The 20976-nt window shown below is 37.6% G+C and overlaps 1 protein-coding gene and 1 long non-coding RNA gene across 5 annotated transcripts in view; one reads left to right on the forward strand and one right to left on the reverse strand.

The window, feature by feature from the left end:
* Positions 1-8892, reverse strand: part of Fancl (FA complementation group L) — a 74814-nt gene extending 65922 nt beyond the window's left edge. Inside the window, exons 1-2 of one of the 4 annotated variants that reach the window (XM_028895023.2) lie at positions 8731-8892; positions 1953-2011 (exon numbers count right to left, since the gene is read on the reverse strand). In XM_028895023.2, the coding sequence (XP_028750856.1) occupies positions 1953-2011; positions 8731-8826 (155 nt within the window). In that variant the 5' untranslated portion in view covers positions 8827-8892. Of the gene's footprint in view, positions 1-788; positions 1018-1952; positions 2012-6302; positions 6752-8730 lie in introns of those variants that run through there. The other 3 variants (XM_037208921.1, XM_037208920.1, XM_037208923.1) reach the window with 3 other exon arrangements.
* On the forward strand, positions 8616-20566 carry LOC119088617. The gene is made up of 2 exons (XR_005092278.1): positions 8616-8805; positions 20051-20566. It is a non-coding gene; the product is annotated as an uncharacterized LOC119088617 (long non-coding RNA).
* Positions 20567-20976: the final 410 nt, after the last annotated feature.

Here is a 20976-nt window from a genome sequence, read left to right on the forward strand (position 1 = left end):
TCTTCCTATTTACTCAAGTAATATTATATCCTTCTTGAGTCTCTGATGGAGTTGAAAATGAGATAGTTAAAGTTATAGTTTTCTTTGTTAACAAATTCAGTAAAGAAACTTACAAAAGAAGTATAGGTTTATAGGCTAAGAGACATAAAAGCTTAAATTGTTTAAGCTTTCAATATTTTCAAACACTAAAAATATTTTAGGTCTAAAAAGATAGTTTTGGGTTGGTGATACAAGTTAGGATAGAAAGTAAATTAGGTATGAAACATTGGACTCACCAAGATAGGATAGGTAATAGAATAGTTTCTCTGAATTAGCCAAATACAAATGGACTGGACATTGTGAATGCAATACTTACTTGATAATTGTTATTATGTATATTATTTTACTGTGTTAGAGCTAAAACCTTTCCTTTTTATTTAGACAAAAAGGAGGAAATGTTAGGGGATATTTAATCACACTCTGAACATCGAGTTTGCATTTGCATTGATTAAATAAAATTAACCTTGGGTCAGGAGGCTGAGTTAACAACTCGTGGACAGGAAGTAATCATAGAGAATCAGAAGGCATCCAGAAGAGATAGAGAGACACCGGAAGTAGCAGGAAGGGCTTTAGAGTGGCACAGCTTTTTCTGGTTTGGCGGGGTGGAAGCATGGGTGTTTTGGAGACACCAGCAAGGACAGAGGGTTAGCTAGTTGCTACTCAGCCTCTCTGAGCTCACAGGTTTTCACCCTAGCATTTAAATCTTGAGTCTTATTTATAAACAGAATGACTGATTTAGTTAAAGCTACCTTTAATGGCAATGAAGGGCCTGTGCCTGTGAGAACAGAATTCCCGCCAGGTTGTGGCCTGAGAGCTGCTGTAGAGAAGTAGGCCAGTAAATGTGGAGTTGCAATTGCTGGCTGAAGTAGCATTAGATTAAGGCGGAATCACTGTGCTGAAATTAAAACAACATTGGAGGTCAGCCTGATCTACAGAGGGAGTTCCAGGGCAGCCAAGGCTACACAGAGGAACTCTGTCTTGAAAAACAAAAAATAAACAAATAAGTAAGTAAGTAAAAATAAATAAATAAATGAAGTCCGGGTTTTCTCTACCACCACTTCCTCTGCTGTGTGTTAAACTCCATGCCCACCCCGTCTCCTCTCAGTAGCAAAGTGGTCTTTGCAAATGTCTCCCCATACGCAGCATTCTCATCAATATGCTTCCCATCCCTTGCTACCAACATGGTCTCTTATTAATGATACCTTCACTGTGGTGTCTCCTAGCTTATCCTTGCTATATTTTTCTTGTCAATGAATTAAGCTGCTTAAGTACATATCGGCTTCAGAATTCCACGACTCTTCCTTCCATATCATGTATCTTTTCTACAGAGAAATTTAATTTTCAATTCCTTTTTCCTCACTCATTCACTAAAAAGCCAACACAACCTGTACTTGTGATCAGTCATAAAATCCTTGTGTCTCTACTCTTAAACAGCTCTGGTTTCTTTTTCTTTACTCAGACACTGAAGGCAGAACTCAGGTTTGTGCCCTACCTTCTGAAGAGCTATTTCTGTGACAGTCAGTTTTACTCACACTGCATACCAGGACTGAGATGACAGCATGGTTCTTCCCAAATTATAAGACTATGTGTTGTACAATAAATATCACTGGAAAGCTGTGGAAGTCTTCTAATCCTTCGCATTGCCCCCTTAAATTTCTACTCAGAACTTGTTAGAGAAGTATACACAATTGTTGTTTACAGCTTTCAATAAAAACAAATAGACAATTGATGTGTTAACTCTAAAAACTAACAGTCATTTGCAAATGACAAACTGGTTTGGAAGAATCAGAAATGTTTTGGGGATATTGGCACTATGTTGATAAACACTTCAGGCAAAACTCTCATCAGCAGAACCATCTGATATCAGGCCACCTATTCCACTAACACATGTATAAAGGCAAACACCACATCACCTTGCCTTCTTCAGTTGCAGATCTTTAGGCAGCACTATTCTGAGGTGAAAGTCGCTTCCCTGTGGAAAATAAAAGTGCAAATTTACTTCTTTCACTTAATGTCAAAAAGTTAATGTCACACAAAACATATTGTCCTATATTTATAAAAGATATCAAGTTTAGCTAAATTTCTATACTTGAAAAATATAAGCAAAAAGTATATAAATATGTATATACATATATGTGTGTGTGTGTGTGTGTGTGTGTGTGTGTATATATATATATGAAATTATGCAACATTTAGATAGGGCCAGGAATTTTTGTTTGTTTGTTTGTTTGTTTGTTTGTTTATCAAGACAGGGTTTCTCTGTGTAGTTTTGGAGTCTGTCCTGGAACTCGCTCTGTAGACCAGGCTGGCCTTGAACTCATAGAGATCCACCTTCCTCTGCCTCCCTAGTGATGGGATTGAAGGCATGTGCTACCACTGCTCAGTGGGACTGTATTTTTAAAGAAAAAGACACAAGGAAAAGAAATACAATGAAATTGTTAGAAAACATTCAAAAATTTATTTCTTAAACTATAAATTCATCAAAAAGAATATTGCTTCAAGTTGCTATGGATGAGGAAGAAAAAAATTATAATATAAAATAAGAATATACAATATATTCAGATTTTAAGTTTGCAATTTCTAAGTTTTAATAAAATGAAAGAAAACATAATGTTATATAACCTCAGTGTTTAAACAAAACAGACAGTTATAGAGATTAGAGAAATATCTCAGCAGGTAAGCAGCTTGCTGCGCAAGCATGAAGATCTAAGTTCAATCCCAGCACCCACATAAAAAGCCTGTAACCCCAGTGCGGTGTCCGTGGAGGCAGGAGGATCTTGGGGCTTGCTGGCCTCCAGCCTAGCTCCATGTTTAATAAGAGACCATGTCTTAAAACAGCAGAGAATGGCAGAACAGGCCAGCCAAAGTCCTCTGCAACCTACACATAAACACACCAAAGCAGGTATGTACATCAGCACACACACACACACACACACACACACACACACACACACACCATGAAACAATTTATATAGTTAACCTCCAATAAATAAAATAAGTAGTACATTAACTTTTTAAGTCTAAATATTCACTATTTATACAAAAATTTTTCTCTATAGTCTACAGAAAGGAAATTGTGTTCTTTGAAAAATTATATTGGTTTTACTTTCTTTCAAAAGCAGCTAGGTAAGCGGTTTAAACTCTGTAGCTTAAATAGGATGATACAAGAGAAATCTGAGCAAAAACAAGCAGAAGACAAACAGAAATGTAATCTTTTACTCCAACAATATAAAATGAAAAGAGTAATAAAATGCTTGAAAAACAATTACCATGTGGAATTTTAGCAGACTCCCTCAAAGCAGATTCAAAAACAGAGGAACACAATTAAATGTACCCCATAACCTTTACTTTCATGGTAATATTACAGTTCTGACTTTCATTACATTTAAATGTCCTTTAAAAAAATGAAACAAAATGTACTACTGACCTTTTCAAAAGGTCAAGTAACAATAATTCACTATTTCATTAAAGCACTAAAAGGTATTATGTAGTAACTTCAGCCTAACTTCACACACCCCACACACAGGTCTAAGAACGATATGAAATGCACAGTGTACTTGAAAGCAGTAAAAGCGATTCTACTTTACCTGAAAGAAAAAACCTCAAAGTCCCAGATTTGGGAGATCCAGACACTGTAAAAGGTCAAGTGGGCCAATACTTGACTTTTCCAAGAAAATATACAAAACTAGACTTTCCATACTTAAAGCAACTAAATAGTATTATTCTTTCTCAAAAGGCAGATTCTTCAAGCTTCCAGACAATGAAAGTACAGAGTGTGTAAACCTGAATGTCCTGACACACCCTACCAAAAAACTACAGTGATTAATAATCTAAGCCAAAAAAAAAAAAAGTCAAAATTCCCACGTTTGCAACCAGAAGTCAGAGAAGACAGACAATAACTGTGTAATTACTTGTAGGAGGGAGGAGAATCACTTTTGAGTAGAGATCCTTCTGAGGTTCGAACAGCAATAAGCAGTTGGAGTATTATCAAATTAAAAAAAAAACACACACAAAAGAAAGAATGAGGGGCTTGGTGTTAAGTGCAGAAGTAATTACCAAGAATTCTGGATGAACAGAGCAACGACAATAAGTAAGAGACCTAATATGAAGCAAATACTCCAGGAGAGATGGCAAGGGCAGCCATGTACTGCGCTCTCAGCACTCAGGAAGGTGACAGAGGAGGACCATGAGTTTGAGGCTTGCCTGGGCCACACAGTGAGTACTATTTTAAAAAAGGAAAAAAGAAAGAGTCAAGGGGATGTCTGAAAACATTTCAGAGCAGGAAAAAAATTGGGTAGAAACACCCTTTGGAAAATGCACGTCAGAAAGAAAAAATAACAGGGAGAAACTAACATTTTTAGGAGAAGACTAAGAGCCTAAAGACTTATCAGCACTCCCCCAAAAAATAATTCATCAAGTAAACTGCACCTTCCTTCACAGAGGAGTGCATTCTTTGTTCTTGAATCAGAAATCTCACAAACTATTGCAAACACCAAACTCCAGGATCTGTGTCCCCAATCCAAAGGTGTAGTGACACACAGACCGTGGTAAGCAAAGTGTCTCAGGTGATTCGGACCCCAGGAGAACAGAACCCAGGAACACACTAATTAGAAGAAGGATGAGAGTGTCAGGAAATGAACATTTCAAGACCAAGATGTCTAAAAGCCAAGACCAGAAACTGAAAGAAGTGATGGACTCATTGACTAAACTCAGAGAGGAAATTAAACAAATCACGACGTTCAGATGAGAGAATAAGTTTAAACATGCCAAAGGAAGAACAGAGTAAAACAAAATTTCTTAACAGTGGAGTAAAAGCAAGAAAAATGCCATAAGTCCATGAAAAAATAAGGATGGAGCAGAAAGCACCAGCGAAAGTCCAATACACACGTCACAGGAGACACTGAGAGGATATTTACAATCAGAGCCTAACTCCACTTTCTGAAAGTCACCACACAAAAATGGGCACAGATACATGAGAAAAAATGAGTCATAATAATACAGTCTAAAAAAATCAGAATTTAAAAATAAGGAGAAGGGGCCAGACAGATGACTCAGTGGGTAAGGGAATATGCCATCAAGCCAGAGTGAGTCCCTTCCCTGTGACTCATAGGCTGAAAGAGTGAACCTTCTCCCTCTTATCCGATGACCTTCAGATTACACACTGTAGCATGCATGTACCTGCATACATGTATATACACACACACATGCACATACATGTATATGCACACACATGCATGTACCTGCATACATGCACATAGACACATATGCACATACACACACACACACACACACACACACACACACACTAATGTAATTTTGAAGGAAAAAATTAAAAATGAGGTTTTAAGGAAAGTACTGAAAGCTAGGAGACATAGAGCATGCAAACCAGTCTTGTTTTGGAAGGAGGAAGCTGAGGGCTGAACCCATGGATTCACACACACTAGCACAGCTTCTACCACAGAACTAACTCCCCAGTCTAGTCTACAAAGGAATCTTCCAGCACGTTCAATCCTGGTATAATCCAACCAGCCAAAGTAGAAATCCTTGTAATGTAAGAGCCATTACATACAGTACCCAGAAAAGTATTGCTTCACTGGTACAGCCAAATTAATCTCTGCTTATGTTTAACAAAAATAAAAGGAAACCTTAAAACAGTTGGACTCTCCTCACGTAATAACTACCGCTTACAACAAAAAAACATTCATGGTGGGCACACTAACAAAGCACATTAGACAGTCAAAAAATAAAAATAAGGCCCATAATGGGAAGAAAAACCAAGAGACACAAATCCGAAAACAGATGGGTTCTAGAATTGGGGGAGAACTAGCCGCTATCTTATGGTGGTACTCACACACATTATGAGATCAAGAACTGAGACCTCTGGCCAATAGCTGTGTGAATAATCTTGCAAACAGCTTCTCTGCCACTATTTAACTTTGAGACGGTCAAAGTCTGGCTTATCTTTATTGGAAGTTCATAAGAGACCCTCCCTGCTCAGGACTCACCCACCAAGATGCTTCCAAATCCCTGATCGGCTGAAATGGATAATTAGTCCATCATTTTGTTTGGAAACATGAAGCAGTAAGAGCTAACCAGTACAAGGTCAGCAGCGCAGCCCTGAGGGTATTGACTGAAAGGGTGACAGGCACTAGGAGTCTGAGGACTGAAGGTGGAGTCCAGAGAACTCAGATGAAGCTGCCTATAATCTCAGTTCTCCCCAGGCAAACCAAAGGGCCTCAGGGACATGATGGCTAAGACACTACCTGGGATTGGTGAGTCCATGTTCAGCAAGCGACCCTACTGTGATAAGTAATGTGAAGAGCTATGGAAGCAAACATCCAGTGCACACCTCTGACCTCCTACACACAGGAAGAGGGAAGGAGGGAGAGAGGGAAAAAGAAAAGGAAACATCATAAATAATTTAAGCCCATAAATTCAGAAACCTGGATGAAATTAATTCTTTGACTAACGCAAACTACCAAAGCTCACTCAAAGAGCCTAATAATAGGGAAAACACCTTTCATCTAGTCACAAGTAATTCATTCACATATAAACTAATTGCTAAGGCACAAAAAAATGTATCCATCCATAAGTTCCACAAGTGAATATTTTATGCATAATGCTAATTGTGGTACAGCATAACTAAAAGTTGTAACAATGACTGAAAGTAAAAAATTTAGAAAATGTTTCTACTTAACTAAACCTGAATGAAGAACTACAAGTAGAAATTATATAAGCTCCAAAAAATAGTGATAAAACACTATATGTAAGCATCTAGACAATACTTTGAAAACAGCAAGATGAGGAAAACACAATGCCAAATGCAACACCTTAGAAACCTATAAACAGAAAATGTGCTGTCCTGGCTCCTTTGGGACAGTGCAAACAAAATAAAGGAAGTGACAGACACAATCCCACAGTCAGTCAAAAAGAACTAAGCTCAGACAGCTATTCCTTATAGCAGAAGGCACGGGTGGTGGAGAGCTGGCAGGAGAGTGCTGGGAAATAATCATTCGGCATCAACCACTATTACTAACCGACTGGAGCCTGAAGTCAAGGACTGGAACGCTGTGGTATGTGTGTGAATGTGTAATGGCCCAAAGAACTCACCAAGAAGTACCTGTTAATTCCAAAAGAAAATCTGGCAGAATTTGCTCCCATCAACACTGGGAGCAGGTGACTTTGTATGTCTCGAGGGGAACACAGCACTCTTCTGAGTGCTCCTGCCCAAATGCCTTACCAGAATTTAATGGTGAGAAAATATCAAACCTAATAAACTGAAGGCTTAAAAATAAAAATTCAAGTTAATAAGAACAGACTAAAAACTTCTCCAAAATAAGAGATAAGATCATTAAATACACCCATGAAAATGACACCAGAGAGCAGTTTTAGTAACTGTACTGAAGTTAGGTTTGAGTGGACCCTTGTTTTTTATGAAATAAATGCTAAATTATTTAGAGATGAAGAAGCAAGAACTATGTCTATGATTTAATCTCAAAAGGTAAGGGAAATGTGTGTATAGGACCAGCCACAATCACACTCTGGACAAAACTGGTTGTGCTGGACAGTTTTTAGACAGTATTCAAGACTTAAAGAAACACAGAAATTAGAAATCACCTACAGCACAGGCTAATTTGCTTCCAGGCGAATATGATGGCTGTAACTGTTTCTTAAAGTGCTACTGCAGATACACACAAGTGATGTAAAACACTTGCTCTGTCTGTCCTACTAGACCTTGCCTGGTATGTGAATGCTTCAACCTCCAACTCCTCACACATAACAAAACTTGAACTTTTCTGAATGTCTCTGTGAAAGTGAAAAACATTTTAACTGGATATTTCAACAATTAAGCAAGAAGAGGTGGATAAAATACATTTTCCTTCTACGATAATAAAATATAACCTCTCTTTTTTGAGATGTTCACATGGTTTTGAAAACACATAATGAAGCTCAAGCTTCCTGTGTGTTCCCTCATCACACAACGTTTTCTTAACTCCCAGCAATGCTTAGGGACCAGGAAAAGTCTCACTCCGAAGCAGACTTGATAATGTGCTCAGTATTCTAGAGACTGTGCATTAAGGAGACCGCAACACACGGTAATCAATGACCCCTGTCACTGACGGAAACTTACACTCAGTTGAATTTAATATTTAGAGGAAAAGTCCAAACTCGAAATTCTAAACTAAGGTAATCTGTTATACCATGGAGAGGCGGGAAATGAGATTTTTTTTTTTAAAACAGCCAGAGCTTCGGAAGTATCTAATGCTATCACCGCCAAGGTACATGGCCTCTCTAAATTTCCCAGGACTTGATTTCAACTATAAAATGGTGGGGTCTGGATTGCTTTTAATTTCTACTTAATATTAAATCCAGAGTGCTCTGTAAATTTCAAAACCATGTGAGTGCTCCGCCAGGAAACTGACCTCCTGCTGTTCGGATCTGCAAAGCTGCACCCCACCATCAACCTCAGGCCAGCCACCTGCGAGCCGCCCGCCCCCCGCAGGCGCCCGCCCCGCCCCCGCAGGCGCCCGCCACGCCCCCCGCAGGCGCCCGCCACGCCCCCAGAGGCCGCGCAAACGCAGTGGCTTGGCGCGAGTGTCGGCCAGGCTGGCCCGTGTCCGCCACGGAGGCCGGCTAAGGCTGCGCCGCGGGTGACAGGCTCTGGCGCGAGAGAATGACCCCGCAGGGTACCTGAGCCGAAATGAACCCCTCATACACGGTTTTCTCCCGGTTCTGAGGAAGCAGCAGCGGGAAGTAGCGCAACAGGTTAGCTTCAGTCTCTGCCATGGCGCGCAGGAATGGCCGCCGCACATGCGCAGTCTGCGGCGGGAGGGGGCGGGAACCGGCCTTGGCGGGAAGAGTCCGGCTGGGTCAGCTAGTCCAAGGATGGAGTGCATGGAAGCTCACTGTCAAGGCCACGGGTCTGACTGATGGAGTTATTCTGGCCTTGACTGTAAGAACAACAAAAACACGACAAAGCCCCTTTGTTGATTTTATGGGAGAGTGCTCAACTCCAGGGCAGACTCTCCTCCCCCGAGAAAGCTTCTACAGTGCTCACATCGCAAACAGCCTTTACCCGAACCTGAATCTCCCCTGTCCTGTGTCAGATCTAGAATCGGTCTCCAGCATACTGCCGATTTACCCCTCAACCAACTGCATGTGTGAATAAATGGCAGTACATTCAGTACATCATGAATATTGTGTGCTGGGCGCAGTGGCACATTGTGTTTAATCAGATATATGTATTTGAAGGACCTGCGGGTCAGTTGAGGGAGATTCAGTTTAACCCTGAATCAGTTCTGATGCCGTGCACTCTCAAATACAGCAAAAACATGAGACTGAAGATGGACTTGGTGAACTTTTTCCCTGACAAACTTTCCTATACATTTTGCTAACTTAGGAATTTTTTTTTACTCATTCCCTCTTACTAAGTGTTGTTTTAAGAAACTTGCTAATATTTACCATACAATAATTTGGTATTACAATGAGTCACTGTTGACCCCTATTATTTTTAAGATATCACTGTAATATGCCAAAGATTGTGCAAAGATGAATAAGATATTCCTCTTTTGTATCCTTTTTGCCCTCTCTGTAGATTGGATTTTTAAAGATTTATAGTTTGATAGAATTTTTCACAATATTCTGGATGCTTAGAGAAAACAAGAATGCTACAACTGTGGTTAGATTAGGTTACACAAAAATGGTGGTTCTCAACTTTCCTGATATTGTGACCCTTTAATATAGTTTCTCATGTTGTGGTGACCCACAACCACATAATTATTTTCGTTGCCACTTCATAACTGTAGTTTTGCTACTGTCATGAATCGAAGTGTAAATATTTTTGGAGATAGAGGTTTGCCAAAGGGGTCACGACCCCCTGGTTGAGAACCACTGTGCTAAGACGTCCTCAAAATCTAACTCAGATTGCAGTAGTGTCGGCACTGAAAAACGTGTACAACTTATGTGTTACAGCTCTGAGGGGAAAGGAAAGGTGTCCTGTCAATCAAGCATCAAGGAATACCTCAAACTCATACCACACAACAAACCTCACACAAGAGATTTATTGGGAAAGACAGAAGAGGGTGGCTGCCTCTGCCTGAGTGAGAAGCAGCAGGGAACTGAATAGGAGACAGGTTTCTTTGCAGATGGAGTTTTCCAGGATGAAGATTTCCACGATGGGAATTGATGGGATTTCAAGTTCTGAGCTTGGGGAAAGCCCAGGGATTGGTGGGTTTTCAAAACTCAGAAGTGGTCTTCTGTACACCATGACCTAAACAGAAGTTTACCCTCTGATGGATTCAGAACATACCACCTTTGAATTTGAATAAACAACAAAATCTAGATCAATCTAATCGTCTCTGGGCCCAGGTCCTGAGACACTCACCCCAGAGGGCTCTCTCTATACCTAGAATAAAGAAATAACCTGTCTAGAGATGCAGGGACATGGAAAAGAAGCGACATATGAATTTCTAAAAGTTATCCCAGTTTATAACCATTATATTATACCCCTTTATTATAGTCATGTTGTATCATAAAAAAAAAATTAGAGGTTTCCATTATTGCTTTGAGTCTCAATTTGTTAGGTTTTTATGCTATGTAAATGGTATTAAATGAATGTTTTTGCTTTTTCTTGTTAATTTGTCTGTCATATACATCCTATTTTTTTTCTGGTTTTTCATCATCTATAATTTTAACCCAGCATTAATTTCTCACATCTTCCAGAAGTGTCTGTAATAGAATTTTTGTTTCAATTCATGCTAAATAGAAGTGAAATGCAAAAGAAATCAAGTTTACTCATGAGGAACTTGTACAACTTTATAAAGGCTTTGTTTTTGACCATTTATTGAAAAGAGATACTACTGTGGTCCTTGATTTAGCAGCTACTGTTATTTTTTTCCTTTTCCTTTATTAAGAAATTTTCCACTCACTCTACATACCACCCACAGATTCCCCCCTCCTCCCACCCTCCAGCCTTCCCTCCCTAGCCACCCCACATCCCCCAAATCAAGGTCTCCCATGGGGAGTCAGCAGAGCCTGACACACTGAGCCTAGGCAGGTCCAAGCCCCTCCCCACTGCACCAAGGCTAGCAGCTACTATTCTTTGAATTAGAGATAGTCTGGTTTTATTTGTTGTTTTGCTGTGTACTGGAAGTTTTCTTCATTATTTTCAGTTGACTTTTGCTGTAGTTTGTTTGTAGTAATATGTACCTTGACCTAGGGTCTGTCTCCTTGCCATGAAGAAATGGGAACATTTGGGTGCTGTTCAACATTAGTGACTATTATTAGAGTGAATATACTTAAGAGCCACTGAGCTTAAACAAGATGCAAAGAGACCCATATTCTTGTGCATTAGGTGATGCTTTCTCATATTCACAAAAGTAATCCTCCACTATTGAAATCCCTTTTCTCAGGGAGCTCAATAAAGACCAGCAAATCTGAGACGTGTGTAGGTAGCAATCTCATGGACTTGGCACTTGCAAATACCCAGTGCCAAACTGGTGAGATAGGCCAAACTCTGAAGAAACTTCTGACTTGAACAGCCTTGAGTCTCGAAAGTGCTCAAATGGCTCGTCACACTGTCATACACATCATCACAGTAGGGTATGGAAACGATATTGCCTGCCATGTAAATGAGGAAGATAAACTTGGTCGAGGGTAGTCAAGGCAATTTCTTAGCAGCATTTTTCTTTCAGGATCCAGTCTGTCTCTCAAACACTGGTATCAGGCACTTATTTGTCAAAGTAACTGAGTGGGTAGAATGAGTTTCCTTATCCATTGCCCCATTACTGCTCCTGATGCCTCCTCCTGCTCAGTTCAACATCCCTCTTGAACTGCCAGCCTCAGTTGGTAACCGGCTCCCCTCCTCCCACAGAGCCATTATGACAGCAACCACTTGCTAAAGCTGCAGTGGACGTCCAGCTTCTCACATACCCACAGCAGTGTCTGCAGTATTCTGACTAATTTGTTTGTTATATGAATCTCAGGCATAAAGATGGGAAGTAAATATATTTCTATGTTTTTCACATACCCCTAACTCAAACCTAAAGAATCTCAAATTCTGATGATAGAGTCCCTGCCGTGTATTTTAACAACCCTACAAATGATTCTAATGCATGCTGAATTAACATCTGTTCAGTCATGCAACTCAGTTATTAAGAATGTTTAGATTGTACTATGTGATGGAGATATAGTTAAGGCTGTTCAACAGTGGGACCATACAACATTAAGATGTGTAATCTCATCAAGTACTTTGTAACTTTTCCTCTAAGACTTGCCATTTTTAGTAATTCAACCTCTCCTATCACCATGCTTTTCCTGTGGAAACTTTAACCTTTCTCCAACATCCTTCTCAAATGCTCTTTATGGGAATTTTTCTTGTCTTCTGAAATTATTGCTATGCTTAATCATTTAGTGTATTCCCTGGTTCAGCATTAACTGTTTGTTAAATGTCTTATTCTACTCAGGCTGCTATCACAGAAGTACCATAATTTGAGTGGCTTCTGAACCCCCAGAAATTTATTTCTTGCTGTTAGGAAGAAGAAGAAGAAGCCTAAAATCAAGGTTTAAGTTCTACATTTGATATTGAATGGAGAGTTGCTGTCAAGATACTTTTTCCCTATAATCGTACATCATGTTCACTGCTGTCATTGAATGCACTATCCACAGTAGCCAAAGACAGTTGACTCCTTGCCTCTGAACTCTCATCATCAACTTAATGAGAATTTTTTAAAGGTATTACTAAATGTCATCTTATTTTTAAGGTAAATAGTCCTAAGTTATTTTCCTAGTGATTAAATTTCTAAATGAGAATTTCCCAAAAAATAAATGCACTAATCTAAGAAATCTATCCAGTATCAAACAAAATAAAACAAGAATATTACATTAAGACTTCCTAATTCAGTCGTCAAACCACTATGCTGAGGTATTCTATACTGAGTGGTAAAACCTTGTGCCATCATCTGTTGATATGAGAAGCACAGGAAAAATCAACTGCAGAGAATACCCAGTATATTTGACCATCAGAAAAACAAGCAACTACTTCTTTCACCATCATTAAGATTTAAATTTGGGAGGTCTCTTACAAGCTACATAAGGAACCACTTGAAATTTCAAGCTCCTTGAGGCACCTTAGGTATGATTTCTTTTGTATAGTATGTCACAAAATAGTACGCTTTAAATGCATGATTTTGGAAAACTGGATGTCCTAACTTAGAAAAATGTATAAAAACATTTTGAAGAAAAAGAAATAGAAGGTTTATAATTTTCTGTGTGGTGGTTTGAATAAGAAGGACCCCTCCTTCCCCGCTCTCCATCGGATGTGGCTCTGGCTGCTTCCCCAGCATCGAGTCTGCTTGCTTGCCTGCTGTGCTCCTACATCCACCCCACAGAAAACAAACGTGAATTCTGGCAGGATGTTTCAGCAGTCTTTTTAAAGTGGGGTATCAGAATGATTCTGTTGTAAGCTAGAACTTGACAGCCATCTCCCTGAACTTGTCTAATATAAATTTTCACACTTGATTCCACTATAAAGTCGCTAAATGATGGTGGCACACACCTTTAATCCATTATGAAGCCACAGCTAAGAGGTTTGAATTAATCAAGTGATTATTTGTTCTAACTGAGGTTTTATGGTTCCAAACCCAGATACAGTTGGCTTAGCAGATACAAGCTAAAGCTAAATTAATAAGTATAATTTCTTTCTTTCTCTCCCTCTTTTTCAAGACAGTATTTTTCTTTGTAACCTTGATGTCCTAGAACTCACAGAGATCCTCCTGTTTCTGATCCCAGAGTGCTGGGATTAAAGGCCTGCACAATACCACCCAAATATATATTATTTATTAAGTGCCAAACAATTAAAGGGTGCTATAAAATAAGGATAATCTTAATTATAAAAGTAAGGAAAAAATCCAACTTAATTTGGATTAGATTTTAGGGAGGTGAATTCCTTTTTAACCTTTCCTCAAAGTTGCAAAAGGCTGTTGGGACTGACACTGTAGCCCTGGATGACAAGACAATCATAGTTTCATAGAGGCCTGTATAAGTGAGTCATCTTATAATGACCATCCCCATACACAGATGTAGTTTTTAATGCTGAAAAAAATTCTTAGAGAAAATGGTTATAAGATGTACTATATCCATTTCTACACTCTGAAATTCTCTCTCTCTGTCACAAACGTGTGCATTCAAACACAATCACAAAAGACTTAAAACAGTTTCATCTTACCATTTCTAATAGTATACAAAATATTCATAACTAATTTTCAGACTAAATATTCAATATAAAGGAACAGGGGTTGTTTGTCATTGGATAGAGCATTTACCTTATCTAGGGACCGATACCTAGCATCATCAACACTGGGTGACAACACACCTATAATTCCAGGACTCAGAAATTCAAATCTTTCTCAGCTAATTCTTGAATTCAAGATCATCCTGATATACACGAGAATCTGTCTAAAATGAAAAAAAGATGGGATGGGAAATCCAAATTAAACTGATTATTTGTAATTCCAAAAGTATTTTATTACATTTTCCTGTTTTTTACATGATTTCAAGGTGGTATTTCCTTTCATTGGACTGATTTATATTTTACAAATTTATAGTTATTTTGTTGCAAAGGTTTATATTTTGTTACTAAGGATTGGGCTGAGGCTGTGACTCAGTGATACTTACTGAACTTACATAAACCCTGAGTTCTGTCAGCACACATGCGCACACAGTCATATATTCACACATGCTCACTCACATACACACACACACACACACACACACACAACACACACACACACCCTACAGCACACAGCAAAAGTAAGACGGAAGAGAGGGAGGGAGAAAGGGAGGGAGAAGATAAAAGGACAGAGAAAACCACCAAAAATCCCTTAGGGATTAGTCATTAGATGAGTGCATAGCATCATAGAGAGCAATAAAGAAACAATTTTAAGGTGGGCATTATGGCACACCTACAAATCCAGCACATAAAGTTTGTGGTAAGATGATGGAAAGCTCAAGGCCAACCTTGAGTTATATGCCTACAAGACTACATGCCAAGACCTTGATTGAAGAAATAAGTAAATAATTTAAAATAACCCATTTTATATTTTGGAAAAAGGTCATCTATATACACAGTGATGAAATGTGCTATGAATAAAGTAAGGAAGCAATAAAATTATATTTTGCAACATGAAAGTAAGTGAAAAATACCTAAGATGTGGTTGTATCCTGTGTTGGTTCTTTATTGAATCCTTTGCTAAATAACTTGGTTTCATATAATACTTAGTATTATATATTTCTCTCTGTAGACAGAAGTAGTAAAGCATAAATTATCTATAATACTAAAATAGCTGATTTTTATAAGGCTTTAATAGTATGCTGAACTAACAAAACAAATTAAAATTTGTTTCAGTATTCTAAAGTGATTTTATACTATTTTTCTGTTTCAATATAGAAAAAAAAACATACTATCTTTGTGGAAAAAAAGCAATAACTGTCTTAATATTCTTCAAACTCTTAACTATAAAAAGCCAGTATTAGCAAATCTGTGGAGAGACAGATGCGATCCTACTTCTGATAGCCATGTGTAATCAAAACACTTAATAAAAGCAATTTATTTATATCCAATAAAAGTATAAAAATGATCTTCTTATGAACAAGTACCACACATGAAAATATAATCTCCCCCTTCAAATGATCTAAAACTGTTTCTAGAAATAGAGACAATCAGATGACCAATAAGCTACAAATGGTTTGCTTATAACAACGTGATTAGATTTCTGAAAGCTATATACATGCATATTACATTTACATATAAAATGTACATGAAATACTGATCTGTATAAAAAGCAACACTGAAGAGACCAAAGGAAGGATATATAATTAGCTGATTCCTGAAGAATAGTGGGTTATTTGCCTGTCTATATAACACAAGTTACTTAAAAGTAAAGTTAATTGCAAAAATTTATAGAAATGTAAATGTTATCAGAATTGAGTTCATCCACTGACTCTATGAAGCACTTATGAATGACAAGTGAAGAAAGCTGAGTTCAGATACTTGACTTGTTTACAAAATAGATGAAGAGTTTCTTGCATAACAGTAAATATGCGTCAATCTCTTGCTCTCTAAAGAAATATGAAATTTATTTTCAAGATACCTTATTAGCTTTTTCTACTTTGAAAAATTGGCATAATTCACACAAAGTTAAGTTTACATTCTTAGTGTTGATTTCTGTATTTTTATGAAGTATATATTAAATTATAATTTTGATAAATTTTACCAGATTATGCATTGATAACTTATACCAACTCATTCTCCCACAATTTGTGAATAACTGCTTTTCTAGGATTCAGATGATAAAGTAAACTTTTTCAACTCTACCAACCTGGTTACATTGACTTTTAAGATTTCATTTATCTTAGTTTGATAAAGCTTAGTGGATGTTTACTTGTGTAAAATCCTTTGTTTCTTTTTCTGTAGCTCCCTTTCTTTATCTTTTTGTTTCCATTGGAACATTTTTTCCATGATAGATTAACCTGACAAATGCATCACCTCACATAAGTCACTTTATGATCCTTAGGGTCCTTTGCAACTCTAAAAGTCAATCTGTAAGAAATGAATGGGTTTTAAAGCAATAATTACATGTAAATATGTGTTATATGAATGATAATTATTTTAAAGTCAATTATATTCTTTTCATCTATAGATAGTTTAACTCTTTATACTCACCAGTATTCTATATATTATTTTTATTAGCAGTTTCTCAAGAATGATTTTGTGAAATATAAGTAGAACATCATTGTTGAGTGTTTTTAGTATTTTGTCAAGAACAGAGATGATGGTTAAATTACATTTTCAATTGGACAATAGATTCAAGAAATGATGTTGTAAAATTGTGAACCAATTACTGCAGCCAAGGATGAAGTCCATGTACAGTATGAGTTGAGCTCAATAAAGACTTTAAGTAAGGTGCCTTTGCATAAGATTTTATTACTTTGTACGGGCAGTGGTAGTGCACGGCTTTAATCCCAGCACTAGGGAGGCAGAGGCAGGCGGATCTCTATGAGTTCAAGGCCAGGCTGGGCTACCGAGTGAGTTCCAGGAAAGGCACAAAGCTACACACAGAAACCCCATCTTGAAAAACCAAAAAAAAAAAAAAAAAAAAAAAAAAGATTTTATTACACTGATTGATGAATAGAGAATTTCTAAAACAATAAGATGAACATATAAACTTACAAATCCAGATATAGATGATCTCTTTTGTAGTTACATGCCATCCAAAAATCATTCAAAGTTGTCACTTCAAAATTAAAGTAACTTTACATGCATGTGAAGTATAGTTATTTCAAATGATAATATTCTAAGTAACTATTCTAAATGAACAGGACTTTAAAAATATTTATCAAAACATTAATTGCTTTTATGAAATTGGTTATAGTCATCTGAGCAGGATTCATTTTAATCTTTCTTCTTGAAATCTTATAACTAACCCAAAGCAAAAGAGGTTGTGAAATGAAAAGGACACAGAAGGAGACATCATGTTCCAAGGTAGACAGTCAAATTTGGTAACTTGGAACTCCATAGAAGGACTGGATAGACAACACATAAAAGATTGAACTCATACAAGTTTTTAGGACTCCTTAGGTGATATTTATTCTAGTGAATGTAAAGTCTATGGATATATGTTAATGTAAATATTATATATAAAATATATTTACTTATATAGCATAAGAAGTGAGATTGCTTCATATAAATTATAATTATGGAAAGGTTACTTTCTATATTTAAAATTTGTTAAAGTTTCCAAAAATATCTATCAATTTTAATGTGCATAATTTGGTAGAAGACACATTGTAAATTACTTCTTCTAGAGTCCTGTGTTCATGAAAACCAGGGTAGACATCGCATAATATAGAAATTTAACAGCCACATTGGCCAACAAAATGAGTTCACTCAAAGTCAAAGCAAGGTAGGTGTTGTTTACTTCTTTACTCCTTTGCTCTTTACTCTTTTGGGGGGTCTGCCACCCAGCTCCCCAGTAAATCACACACAGAGGCTTATTCTTAATTATAAATGCCTAGTCTTAGCTTCGCTTGTTTCTAACCAGCTTTTCTTAACTTAAATTGTCCCATCTATCTTTTGCCTCTGTGCTTTTACCTCTTTCTATTTCTGTATATCTTTTTTCTTTCTTTCTTACTCCATTGCTGGCTGTGTAGCTGGGTGGCTGGCCCCTTGAATCCTCCTCCTTCTTTCCCTCTTTCTTTGATTTTTTTTTTTTTTTTTTTTTGCTCCTTTAAGATTTCTCCCTCTTTATTCTCTCTGCCTGCCAGATCCACCTATTCTTTCTCCTGCCTCGCTATTAGCCTTTAAGCTCTTTATTAGACCATCAGGTGTTTTATACAGGCAAAGTAACACAGCTTCACAGAGTTAAACAAATGCAACTTAAAAGAATGCAACACGTATTTACATCATTAAGCAAATGTTCCACAGCATAAACAAATGTAACACATCTTAAAATAATATTCTACAACAGGTAGGTGAACCATTCCTCAGAACAGTCTTAACTTCTGCTCTACCTAGTTAATTTTCAACTAATTCATTTCATCTCAGTATAATTTTCAATACTGTAAAGAAAGTATTGATCACTTTACTTTCCTGATCTTTTCCTCTCATGAGGCTTATTCTTGCCTGTGCTCTTATGAATAAAACACTGTATTTCTTATTGTGTGTATAGTATCCCCATAAGTTTTCCGGTTTTGTTTGATTTTTGTTCATTTGCTTGTTTCTTGCAGTGTTGGTTTGGTTGTCAGTGATAGCTTACTATATCCTTGTTTTGAAATTTAAAAAGATAACTTGTGAGTATAGGGATCTGGGTTGATGATGGGGGAATGTCTCTTTGTATGCTGTGAATGTGTTGCTGTAATTGGTTGATAAATAAAATGCTGATTGGCCAGTAGCCAGGCAGGAAGTATAGGTGGGACAAGAGCCAAGGAGAATTCTGGGAGAGAAAGACTGAGTCAGGAGACGCCAACTTGCCATCCAGGGAGCAACATGTAATGGCATACAGGTAAAGTCACAGTGGCAACATATAGATTAACAAAAATGAGCTGAGTTTGAGCTAGTCAATAGTTAGCCTGAGCTAATGGCTGGTCTGTTTTAATTAATATAAGCCTCTGTGTGTTTACTTGGGTCTGAGTGGCTGTGGACCAGGTGGGACACAGGAAAATTCTGACTACAGGTTGACAGTTACTTATTTTCAGAGCTTAAAAATAAATTATTTTAAGCTTTCCTGACTTTCAAGGTTGATAATAAGAAATGTGTATCTCTTGTGTTTTGCACATCTGCTGCAAAGTGATATGGCCTCCAGATTTGTTTTGCATTCTGTTTTCCAAATGTACTTGTTCATTTTTGTTCTGCTTTATGTGAATCTTCTTGGTGAGCTCTCTTCACTTGAATTCTTATTCCCACTACTAGTTAGGCAGAAGCCTGCTGAAGTCATAGAAGTAACAGAGACCTGGTTTCATAGGAGTCCCCGTCTTAACCTGCAGGAGAAGACATTCATAGACTTCACTTTTGTCACTGATAAATTTGAGAAACAGTGTCAATAGTGTACTGAGTAGGAAAAATATAACTTAGATTTGATTTTATGTTTTAGTCCATAGCTCAAAAATTATATGGAGTGAAATGATGAAAGAATGGGGAAAGAGGGAAAATGGAATATTAATGAGAAGGAAAGTATATGAGTTATACATAAAAGAATATTATAAAGTAGGTGCAGAGGTATAGAGAAAGTATAGTCATAAAAGCATACTCAAATGAGAAGGTGAAACAACTAAACAATAAGTACAAAAGTATAAATTCAAATGAGAAATTTACTTAGGATTTCCTGCCTGACATGTAATACTGTTGGAAAGTCCTTGACTTGGGAGGCCATAGGGCCTTTGTAGAACCTGCTGTCTTGTCTTGCTAAATGGCCATGCTGTCAAACTGCCTTCTAAATATTTACATTTAAACCCACAGACCTGGGCCACTGTCAGCCTCGAGCCAAAAGGTGTTCTTTGCAGTGGACAGAAGCCTATGGAGAGATGCATCACCAGTCACAGAGCTGAGAACAGACTGCTTGACTCCAGACAGAACATCTATATTAAGTCCTCTACCACAAGGCTCGGAATATCAAGGAATCTGAGGCAGAAAGAATGTTAGAACTGGAAGAGAGGAAGGAGTGCCATGAAATGCTGCCTTCTGGACATGATTACTGCCACAATGATCTCAACGCAGCTGTGGTTACTGCACAAGACCTATATAAGATCAGACTGTCCAAAATCCTGGCCTAGATGGTTTCAGTGATCTCCAGGCTCCACTCCTTACTAAGAGTCTTTGGCCATGGATGGTTGCTTAAGGGGAGATCATCCTTTATTGAGGATGTGCCCGCTGGTAGGATTCCTGTTGTTGATTGTTTTTACTATTTTGGCTCTTTGGGAGTCCCACCACCGAGCTTCCAAATAAATCACACACAGGCTTTTTCTTAATTATGAATGCCCAGCCTTAGCTTGGCTTGTTTCTTGCTAACTTTCCTTAAATTAACCCATCTACTTTTTGCCTCTGGGCTTTTATCTCCCTCTATTTCTGTATACCTTTTTTTACTTCTTACTCTGTGGTTTGCTGTGTGGCTGGCCCCTGATGTCCTCCTCTCCTTGTTCTCTCATTCCTTCTTTCGTCTTTTTCTCCCATATTTCTCCCTCTGTTTATTCTCTCTGCCTGTCCTTTCTCCTGCCTTGCTATTGGCCATTCAGCTCTTTATTAAATTATCAGGTTTTTAGACAGGCAAAGTAACACAGCTTCACAGAGTTAAATGTAACAGAATACAACACATCTTTGCATCATTAAAGCAAATGTTCCACAGCATACACAAATATAACATACCTTAAAATAATATTTCACAATAG

This window comes from Peromyscus leucopus, chromosome 10 (assembly GCF_004664715.2).
Source record: "Peromyscus leucopus breed LL Stock chromosome 10, UCI_PerLeu_2.1, whole genome shotgun sequence".
NCBI lineage: Eukaryota > Metazoa > Chordata > Mammalia > Rodentia > Cricetidae > Peromyscus > Peromyscus leucopus.